General features: G+C 32.1%; 2 protein-coding genes across 2 annotated transcripts; one reads left to right on the forward strand and one right to left on the reverse strand.

Moving 5' to 3' along the window:
- Positions 1–1,082: 1,082 nt before the first annotated feature.
- Positions 1,083–3,337, forward strand: LOTGIDRAFT_113393 (hypothetical protein; the record flags this gene model as incomplete). Its single annotated transcript, XM_009051760.1, has 3 exons — positions 1,083–1,237; positions 1,722–1,859; positions 3,175–3,337. Coding segments are annotated over 3 exons (456 nt in total), but the record flags the coding sequence as incomplete, so codon positions are not given.
- Positions 3,338–9,478: 6,141 nt separating this feature from the next.
- LOTGIDRAFT_158610 (hypothetical protein) lies at positions 9,479–10,967 on the reverse strand (the record flags this gene model as incomplete). Its single annotated transcript, XM_009051761.1, has 4 exons — positions 9,479–9,700; positions 10,094–10,201; positions 10,643–10,714; positions 10,926–10,967. 4 exons carry the CDS (start codon positions 10,965–10,967, stop codon positions 9,479–9,481), a joined length of 444 nt encoding a protein of 147 aa, XP_009050009.1.
- Positions 10,968–12,189: the final 1,222 nt, after the last annotated feature.

Consider the following 12,189-nt stretch of genomic DNA (forward strand, 5'->3'; position numbering starts at 1 on the left):
CAAATGAAAGCTTTACCAAACCTCTATGGACCCAAAGATATTGTATGCCAAATAACATGCATTGAAATTAGATACAAAATTTGATTTAAGAGTATAATCTGACTTCAAAAAGGTTTTAAAATCAACTATAGTTTTATGCCACCTACCGGTTTATTTTCTAATTTTTATGTCAATATAGATTAAACGAATCAGGACAGGATGGTCAATCTAGTGGTAGTCAACCAGAACGTAAAGTTATTGATGGTGGATCAGATGATAGTTTTGAATATGATGATGGACCTTTAACTGATGAGGATATTGATGATAGTAAAAGACAAAGTGATTCTACAGGTGGAACAGGTAGCATTTACTCACATTTTTTATACACCCACATGGATGTGGATGTATATTGTTGGAACCCCAGTCTGTCGGTCAGTCGGTCCATCCGTATGTCCGTCAACATTTGCTTGTAAACGCTCTAAAAAGATTTTTTGATAGAATCAAATGAAATTCGGTATGTGTATACATATTCATAAAACGAAGATCAAGTTCGAATTTGAGCTATTTTCGTCCGTTAGAAGCAGAGTTATTGCCCTTGACTCAAAATCTTGAATATGCTATTAGTTTTCAACCGATTTTGATGAAACTTAAACTGGGTGTTTCGTTCTTACCATCCGCATGCCGTGGTGGGCGTATATGGCTGTGGTCCACTATCTTTACTTTAGGTAGCTATAGCTGGTCTATATATCTCAAAGAATCCTTCATACACTGAATGTGAAATGAAATGATTATGGTGGGCATGGGAAAGTGAATTAATTTCATACTACACAACTGTGATTGAATCTTCTGCTGATTGTTACATGACACTTCCTTTTGCAAATTGTAAAGAGGCTTTACATGCACTTTGATGATATTTTGTTACCTACAAGGGATACCAGTTCTCAATAACACGGGCCTTGCATTTTTTATTGCCCTTATTATAAATTAACATTGACATCATTACATTCTCTGAAATCTGTGGTAGAATATTATCTATTCAAGGGGCATAACACTGATTTTGACGAAGTAGGTATTATTGTATTAAAGGAGCAGCTAGTAGAAACATCAATCAATATGGAAGACAGTTTACTAATGGTCGTCCCCTACCAGAACATCTTCGAGTACAGATATTACAACTAGCTTTACAAGGTATTAGACCATGTGAAATCAGTCGACAGTTACAAGTATCTCATGGTTGTGTTAGTAAAATATTGAATAGGTAAGTACTGTTTGTTTATATTTAATTTCTACCACAACTCTACAAGACTTAGTCTTACTAATATATAGAGAGAAAATATACAGGTTTTATACAGTAAATGATAATTGAAATATAAACTAAATGAATCTTTATTGTCAGTAAACATAGTATCAGCATAATATAAAAAAAAAACAAGAAATTTAATTTAATTGCATGTTATATTGGGCATTAAAATGTTTCTAAATGATTTCATGATGAATAATTATTGATTCCTTTAAACAACTGTTTATAACAGATTAGTTAGTGTTCATCTCAAATTGTTTAATAAACCTTCAATAATCTGTTTGAAATAGAGTCCTGAGCTCCAACTCCAAATCTTAACTCTATAAACTCTCTCAAACTCTGTAAAATCAAACTCTGTAAACTCCAACTTTGTAAAATCAATCTCTGTAAACTTTCTTTCAATACAATAGAATTAGTAAAATGTAAATGTCTATGAATTCAGGTACCGTAAAACAGGAAGTATTAACCCAGGTCAGATTGGTGGCAGTAAACCTAAAGTTACTACCCCTGATGTTGTTAGTCGTGTCCGTCAATATAAGATAGAAAATCCTCAAATGTTTGCTTGGGAAATCAGACAGAAGTAAGTATTTATTTTCAGATAAAAAATAGTGTTTATTTTTATTTAAGTTAATAGTATTAGATTCTCTTCAACTAAAGTGCACCTTTTTGAGGCAATCTTAGAAGTTGGTGTTGAAATGGTTAGTGAATTTTACAAACCGAGTAATCGTCGGCAATAACCGTTTGTTACCCGGTTAATCCCGATTAATTACTAAAGATTATAAAAGGAGTCAAAAACCGCAGTAACTCACTGTTAACTAAACTATAGTAAGTGTAAATGATTACCCAGGAAGATTTTGGCTAGTTCCCCGCGAATTGTCGGTACAAATCGACAAATACCAAACTCCCCATTGAAGCGTCTGCTTCAATGTAAGATTACGAGCGGGCCTGTCAGAGTTCAGACAGACTGGCGCCATTGTCACTCATTGCTACAGTCTCTAGGTAGGTAGATGACAAGTTAACGTTGGCTTCCAGCGGAATCTGATATCGCAGTCTCTAACAGATCAAAGGTTTTTATACCAGTTGTGGGGTCAGTGTAATGAGTATATCTCATTGAAGTCGCCTCGAATCAGTGTACTGGTTCCCCAACTGGTATAAAACTATATCTGAATGAATATTAATAAGCTTGAAGCTGATTGACAGGGAAGAAGAAACAAACAGCCAATTAGATGAGAGTTAATAGAAAGTAATACGATCTTTATCACTGTTTTATTCCCAGCAACTCTTACCCGATTGAAATAATAAAAATAATAACAAAACTTATTAAAACACTAGAACATGCTTAAAAAACACTGTGTTACATTTCCACAATACAATAATAATAATAACAAGATTCAACGAACCGTGGCGCGTGCCGAACGTCTGATAATGATTACAGTGCTTATTTGTTTAACCTAATTAACATAACGGTGCACACGGCGACTGTCGACAAACTAAGACCATCGTGACGCGATTATCCAGAACGAGTAATTAGTTGAACTTATATAAAAAAAGAGGCTTGATAATTGATAATTGATATCCTATCTTGATTTATTATTCTCAATTATTCAATCAATAAAGATGTTTATTTACTAAAGAAAACTTTTTATAAAATTGACAGTTAACAGATGATCACAATTCAGACCGGGTTACCCGTGAAATACTACCCGAAATCGGTTAACTGATTAACCGTTTCAACGCTATTAGAAGTGTCACAAACCTGAGGCATTGACATTTCCAACTACACAAATTGATGCAATACTTGAGGAGTGATAAATCAACTAGATTCATTTTTAGAGAAAAGTATACTTTTGCATGGATATCCAGCTTTAAGCACTATTTTATAACAACTGTTACAGGTTAATACAAGATGGTATTTGTACAGAGAAGAATATACCTAGTATTAGTTCTATAAATCGTATTATTAGAGACAAGGCTATCACTAATCGTAATAGAAGTTTTGATTATATCAGTACAATTGGAGAAGGAGAAGAGGTTAGTATTATGCTTTTGATCTTTTGATGCTTTTTCAATTTCTCAAAATGTGGTTTGTGTACATAAATTTTTAGCAGGGTCGGTGATTTTTTTTAATTTTTATTGTGTAAAATGTCTTTTTTTTTTAAACCAAAATATGTCAATATGTCTGTATTATAATGTTATGGCAAAGATGCAAACTAGTGTCTGTAACTCAACTGAAATATAGGTTCGCTAACCATGATATGATTATCAAGATTTTCCAAACCATCTTCCCTTCATCAGCGGTGCAAACCTGAAGGCTGGCAAGGAGTTGCACCTAGTGTGCTGTATTAGTATTAGTTATGATAGAGTATCCAGGACAAGACTAGGACTTGTGTATATTGATAGTCTTAGTATGGTATTAAATTTTGTTACATTTAATGCTGTCAATAATTTGTTTCATCCTTTTAAGAATCACTTGATATTTTAAGTCATGATATTTTAAAATCTGCCACCTGAAATTTCTAGGAAGCTATACATTTAATTCTTCAATGATAAACTAGTGTATATATAAGTCTCAATACACTAGTTTATCATTGAATATTAACTTTCTCTTCATTATACAGTCAATGATTTTATTAATTCGTTTTTTTTTAAATTGAAATCAATGATTTAATTCAAAGGGATTGTAAAGAGATTATTAGCCTTTTTATGTATATCAAGGACACCTTTGACTTCTATTTGGGACATTCCAATTCATTGTCCAATGCCTGTGGTTCCTGCAGTTCCAGAAAGAGTTAACAGGAAATGACGTAGCTCCCTCAAGAGAATTTGTAACTATTATACCACCAGACCACAATAACATAAAAATATTTGTTATCTCCCCTTACAGGATGGCGTCACAAAAAACTCATTTACATTTTACTTCACTGTTGCCTTTAACAGAATGGAAGAGTTAGTTTGATGTTTGTGCCAATCAGAGCACTAAATATCCTTATTTATGATACAATTGGTTTTGGTAAATCAATTTAGTCTTCCAGATATAATAGTACTGGACTAACTTGATTTACGAAATAATTGCCTAATTCTCTTGCTGGGGCTATGTCATTTTCTGTTAACTCTTTCTGGAATTGCAGGAACCACTGGCATTGGACGAAGAACTGGAATGTCCCAAATGGAAGTCAAAGATGTCCCCCATACGCATGAAAAGGCTAGAAAACCTTGTTACAACCCCTTTAAGTTCAATATCTGATAATTTATAATTTTTGGTTAAATTTTGTGTATTACAGATAAGTTTTATGGCTGGGGAAGACATTTCAATGGATACAGAAGCTGTACAGCGGATGATGTCCCAGATTTCATCCTCATCATCATCATCACATACTGCCACTGGTGAGGCAGCTGGTATAACTGAACAAATTGCTGTGTCTGTCTCATCACAATCTACAGTACAGAGTCCTACTTCATCATCTAAAATATCACCTACTGTCTCATCCACTGGTACTATAGAGCGTAGTTCCAATGATGCCTTGTCTAACACACTTACAGCTTTACCAAAAACTGCACAATTAGACTCTGTAGAATTCACTGCTATCAAGACCAGTCCTAAAGGGAAATCTGAAAGTTCACGCCCTAGCCTTGATGCTGTTATCAACCAGCTTGCTCTTGCTCAAAGTAACAGTGCTTTAAAAGACAATGAACCTTTAGTCAAAATTGTCAAGTCAGAATCAGATGATAATTTGAAAAGAGAAAGTCCCATTTTTAGAGGAGTGTCAATATCATCCAGTCCTACAATGAGTGAGAGTAGTTCTATATCAAGTCCCACAAATGTTGTGAAGTACACAGCCCAAATTAGTCCCAAAGTTATTCCTGGATCAATAAAACATGAGAAGACTCGAGTACAGGCAGTAAAACCTGGTGGAGCCAATCGTATTCCTAGTCATTCACCACGATCAGCAACAGCCACTGCTGGAGTGTTTCCTACCATGCCTTTTAACTATGAAAAATTTCAGCCCAACTCCCCATTCTATGATTATAATTTACCTGATAGAGGTTTGAGTCAAGTTCCTTTAGCTCCAAGATTTCCCATAGCATCACAGGGCTTAATGATGGGATATTTCCCCATGACACAAGGAGTAAAAGTTCCAGCCTTACCTGTAATTGGAACACCTGTCTCTACACCCACAGAATCTCCATCTGGAGCTCCTCTTGACTTGTCCTCAGCACCTAAAGAAGTCAGTAAACCTAAAGCCACATTATCTCCGGTGAAACAAAAAGAGAAACCAAAGACAGTTGTAGCAGGGACTTTAAATGATATCCTTAAACCTAAATACGAGAAAAATATGCTCTTATTTGGAGATTCTGAACTTGAAATCATATCTGTTGGTAAAAATAAGTGGATTATCAGAAATGAAGAGGAGATTTGTGATTTGGTTTTGAAATCCAGAGCTCGTGATTCAAACAACACAAACATTTCTCTATTGTCACCTATTTCTGACTTGAATAAAGGTTGTGATGAACAATTAAATGGTGCTTTACATTTGTTAGCAGGTCAGAAAACAGTTGTGGAAAGTGTGGCCAAACCTACAGATAACCAATGTATTGTATCGCCAGTAAGTGTTACAAACCAAACAATTCATACATTGTTGACCCAGAATGAAAATGCTAGTGAAAACCAAAGAAAAGAAGTTGGAGAAATTGACAATTCTAGATTTGATGTCAATCTACAACTATCTCCAAATAGTCTGTTACAGAAGAGAGCTGCTGAAAAGACATCCAATGATCCAGAAATCCTTGTACCAAAAATCCCCAAGTTATCTGAATCGGGCTTGGTTGTACATCCCGTCAGTCCATTGAATCAGTCTCAACAACAAATAGGTATGGCTAGTAATTTAAATCTCTTATCACAGATCCAGTTACAGTCTGCAAGTAATGTACCAACATTACTCAATCTGGTATCTGTGGCAGCTACATCAAGTGCTATCATCCCCACATCTGAACCAGAATCATCTGATGTGCCTGCTACACCTTCTACATCGGTTAATCAAAACTGTCCAGTTTTACAAAAAATGTTAAAAAATGTACAATGATATTGTTGAGGAAAATTTGAATGATTTGGTATTGTAGATTTTATTTTTACAAGTTCTTAATGTATTTCACAATACCGTAGGATTTCATCCAGGTGTTTGGTTTAGATTTACTTGACAAGGAATTTCAATTATATCTTTTGTGATTATTCAATATGTTTAATTGGCTTTCTATTTGAAATCCTGGATTTGTCTCTTTTTGTTGCAAACTGGACTCTAAAGATGTTTTTCATCCGACTGTTGTTGTTTATTTATAAATGTAGTGCTAAATTTTACCTTTAATCTGCCAAGATTGTCAATTTTACAAAGTGAATTGTTTGTCTAATATGATGTTTGTAGTAAACGCTCTCTCAATAAATATATATATTGTAATTTTGAGTGGATAATTTTGTAAGATATTGTAAGAAATCCTTCTATTGTGCCTAATTCTTATATAGAGTATGTATTGTGTAATATTTTATTGTTTTGTTTGTTGTCTTGAAAACATTTATCATCATATATATCGATATATTTATTGATTTTGAAGACGAATTTCATCAAATGAATTGTCATATAGAATTTTGTTGTTATTAACATTTCATACTTATACATCATGTTCTATGGATGTTTCACACTTATATTTCTGTGGCTTTTGACACTGATTGTTTGATAAATTTTACAATTTTGGTACGGTTAGCTTGGCCTTTTTGGTTAAATCCTCTTTTTTTTACTTATATATCTGATAAATAAAGCTTATTGCTAAGTATGTTTTAGTGTGTAAAATTTTGATCCAAGCATAAAGATATGAAACAGAATAAAATAATGATATTACTATATTAAAAGAGAATTTTAACTGATTGTATATAAAATATATCAAAGGGATTTTGTTGATATTTATTTTTGTGTGATTGTTATTGTTTATAATCAGTATTTTAACTATAATTTAATTATTAATGCCAAATTCTATGTTTTAATGTGTCCCCCCATATTGTCATTAATCATTTCACTTTTCAGCACTTGCAACCCTAACAAATTACAATTTAAATGAAAGGTTCGGCTTTTAAAAAAAATGTTCCAGATTATTTATGTTTTCCTTGAAATAAACTTATTCTAATAATGGTCACAATATTATAACATTCTGATCATTTTTGTGTTGTGTTAATGATGTCATAAATTTGGTGATGAGATAATCACCATTCGATGGACATCATTAGGCCAAAGAAATGAAAACTCAAATTTTCAGTTTATATTGACCACAATAGAAGAAACTAATAATAAATGCCTATATAAGTGATTGTGTAGAAATGTATGGTTAATCAGAAATAACATTAGATATTGTATGTATGATATAGTCCCAAAGCTTTAATATTTATTATTATTATTATTATTTGTTAATTACATGAGGTCTGTGATCTGAGAAATTGTCAGAAATTAATTTTAAGTATCACATATTGGGTTAGTCAAACTTAGGAAAGCAGCACAATGTAATTTTAAAAATCAAAAATTAAAAAGATATCTTCAGTTTTCAAACCAGCTGTATGAAATTCTGATAAGAAAACATGGTAGTGGCTTAACATTGTTATATTTTGATAAGTTTGTCTCTTTCTTGTCTCCACATCTGCTGTGAATATGTTTATTAAATTTGTGTAGACAGCAAGACTTGTGTTAAAATGTTGGTAACAATCTTGACATTTCTGATAATTTCTCAGATGATGAAACGAACTTGTTTTGTTGTTTGATTAATCATTGTGTTTGTTGAATATGATTTTAATATTAAACTGTTGAAAGATTAAATATACCAAAGATTACATATTGTTTCCCTTTTCTTCATTATTGTCATACAGATTTCTTTCTTTTCAATTTTTCCCATCTATGTCTTATTTTACTACTATTATTGTAAAGTTATTGGTCTTTATGGCTGTAATATGATATATTGAATATGTACGAAAGATATTCTATCCCTTCCTCAATATACCATGTTGACCACTTGATTTTCATATCACATTGACAAACTAGATATGAGGTGACCTAAATACATCAACAATCATGTAATATTATAGATTGTTCTTTCAAAGTCATTAAAATTGAAGAGAAACAAATTTACAAGATATTCAAGGGTATGTGAAAAAAGTTATGGGTTATAATATCACTGTATATCTGAGGAAGGCAGAAAGCAGTTTTTGTTAGTGAAATGGACAGTTATCATATTTTACGAGAACATAACAAAAAAAGCTTGGTCAGTGAGTAAAGTATGATTGAAAGATTCCACAATACAGTTCAGATAAGAATATACGAAATACATGCTCTTGTCAAATTATTACATAAGGAGCAATTGGGAAGCAATTTCAAATTAAATTATCAAAAAAAACTGAAATGATTATGATTCAATATTTAGTATATTCTATAATCCACCAGAGTTTCTGTATGATGTGTTTGCAGAGTAGACTGTTTATTTCATGTATTAACATGATTTAGTTAATCTAATAATGTGATTTATGATATATTTTTGTAATGATATCAAGTTTAAGAAAGTAAAGGTTATTTCATTGTATGCTTTAATTCCCCCAGCCTTTCTCATCCACAGAACAATGTATTTCTCTCTCCTATATTCTGTATGACAATTAATAAAATATCTTTAACTCCAATTGGACTTTTTATGAAAAGATTTTTTTAAAAGAGATAATGACTTTTACACAGCAGCAACACTAACTCTCTATGCTGGTTGTGTTGTCCAAGTTACCTATAGACCATGAGAATAGTATTAACATAAGCAGTTGTATGCTGTTTTGCAACCACAACTGGATCAGTAAAAATATCATGTCCATACCACACCCCATTCGTCATACTTCCTCAGGGTTAAGACCATGTCAAAACCTATAATCGTGATAAGATGTAAAAATATGTTCATTGAATTGTTGTTGATATTCGTTGATAATGGAACCAAAATGAAGCTATTGAAAGCGCCATCCCTACCAGTATATTTATGGCAAAGTTTATCTGTATACAAGATACATGCAAAAGATTGATATGATGGAATATTGAAATTGCCATACATTCAGTTTTCAGCATAACCTAGTGAATGAAATCTTATATTGTAACACATGAAATCAGAAATATTTATATATTTTATTAGAAATGTTGTTTAGACAAGTGTAGTGGGACTAAGAGTTGTTGATGGGGTGGGTGTGGTTGTTGTTGTTGGCATAGATGTTGTTGGTGTTTTTGGTGGAGTAAACTTCAACTCAAAGATCACATCATTTCTACATTCTGCTTTAGCCAAATAATCACCAAAATCTTTGGTAACTTGGGGAAGTGTGATTTTGGTTTCGTCTGTTTGACTCTGAATTTGATGGTAGATGTCATCCTATAAAAAAATTCATTTTAAACATAACTGAGTTTATCAGACTTATCACATTTGATTTGTGCTGTTCATTATGCAAGAGAGACATGCAAGAAGTAGTATTTATTTGAATACAAGAATAGAATTTAATTTTGCAATGCAGTATAGGTCAACTTGAAGACAGAAATGAAAAAGCAAGGTTAATAATCAAGCGATAAAGATTGGGAGTACTTGCAACGAAGTACTGCCAGTGATTCCATCTGGTACTAATGACTTCTGTTATCATTTAACCTAAACAATCAAAGAAAATCCAAATTAATAGCCAAATTAAGAGAACTGAATCAAACTTTTACCAGGCAAATACTGACAGCATCATGTGATGCTTACTATACTCTTCTGTACGTCATGTAAACTTACTTCAACAAGATATCTTCCAGCTTTGGTAGAAAATAATTTCTCTAATAATGAATCAACTCTAACTAAATAGCAATCTTTTAATTGGTTGTTTTTTATCAGTAACAATGACTAAAAAAATAATATCAGTGAATTTATTGAAACAATATCCTAAAATATACAATCTGAATAAGAAAATAGTCTTGGGGGGCGGGGTTCAATTCAGAATGAAAAATTTAATTAGCAATTTATCACATCAAACTCTAATTTTTGCTAATCAAGATAAATTTTGATTCACATTTCTTAAAAATTTGGTTGCAATTTAAAATGTTAAAGTAATAAACCTACTAATATACACTTTGAATTGATTTGCAGATCATCATGATAAAAGTTTGGTTTTGGCTAATCAAAGGAAATATTGGATTGCAAAAGGGGTCTTTTTGAATTGTAAACTGCAATGCAATATTGCTTAAATTGAAGCCTGAAAGGTAGGTCTAAGTTTATCAGCTTTTAACAGGACTAAATAGTAAAATTTATAAAAAAACAGTCAGTAGAGGTTAACAAACTACTTACATGTGATTTATGGTATTCAAATACAACATCTCTAAATCTAGCTACATAGCCTGTTGGTTGAAAGAGGAATCCCTTAAAAATACATGATAATATAGTAAATGATTTGAATTAAATTAGAGAGTACACCATACTGGTACTCTATATAGAAATACTCTACAACCTAAACCAACAATAAATACCAGTTTAGAGGGTATGAGTTGTACTTTCTGGGCAACCAATGTGGCTCCTGACTTTGAAATATACAAAATTATAAAACTAAAGCAGATTGGAAAATAAAACCTACCACAGAAGAGCCTATGAAGAGAGCAAGAAGAAATAACTGCATCTTTTTAAATAATAGTGCCAACTGTGTTCTAAGATTAATTTGAAATCCCTATTTTATCTTATCTATTGAGAACCAAGTCACCTGTATGGATATCATTTGACTTAGATTAATCCATTCATAGTTTGAATTTCCAGGTCAAACTTTGATTATATCTGGTAGAAATGTTTCACCCTTTTGTATTGTAAAATCTAGGACTTTTATCTAAAAGTGACTTCAACACTCCCAATATCTAGCTCCAATAAAGTCAAAAATATCTTGAAAACTTTCAAAATTTCACACTAAAGCAAGATAGATTGTTTAGGACAGCTTCATAAATTCTCAAGATGCTAAAATTTCATCAGTGGTTCTTTTCTTCTCATTGATAATCTGCTTCCTTATTTTTTTTTACATTAAATGCAGCTTTTATTATACGCCCACATCTCTCTATGTGGACGTATATTGTCGGCACCCTGGTCCGTCCATCCGTCAACATTTGCTTGTAAATGCTCTAAAAACTAGATTTTTTGATGGAAGATCAAGTTCGAATTTGAGCTTTTTTCGACCGTTAGAAGCAGAGTTATTGCCCTTGCCCCAAAATCTTGAATATGCTATTACTCTCTTAGTTTTCAACCGATTTTGATAAAACTTAAAATGGATGTTTTGTTTTTACAATCCGCATGCCGTGAAGGGCGTATATGGCTTTCCTCATAGACTGATATTACCAACCAGCCCAAAAACAGATTTCAATTCAGAAACACACAAAAAAAATAACATATTTATTGCATCCTTTCTAAAGGAGTTTTGACAATACAAATATTAAAAAGATTTCTACAGATAAATAATCTTGATTTAAGACCATTATCACTTAGCAAGGTAGACCTACTTCCTATATTAAAATTACAAAACATTGTAATAATAATGCCAAGAACAGTAAAAATTATTTCATTTCAAATTCTTTATTACTTAAAGCACTTACAGAGACAGTCTGATTTTTTCCATTTACATTTGAGACTTGGAGCATGACATTTTACCATACGTTAAAACTTGAAAATTACCTTAATCAAATAAGAGTTAATTTTTACATTTGGGATCAACCCTACATCACTAGTTGTAAAACCCTTTTAGCAAGTCCATAACCTCAGAATTCATTTCCAAGACTTAAACAACAATGCCCACGCGACATTATTATTTATTACCTTAATTCTTAAATTAGGTGTTTTAAAAGGTCTCCAGGTAAATTTAC

The sequence above is a fragment of the Lottia gigantea genome (assembly GCF_000327385.1).
Source record: "Lottia gigantea unplaced genomic scaffold LOTGIsca_17, whole genome shotgun sequence".
Taxonomy (NCBI): domain Eukaryota; kingdom Metazoa; phylum Mollusca; class Gastropoda; family Lottiidae; genus Lottia; species Lottia gigantea.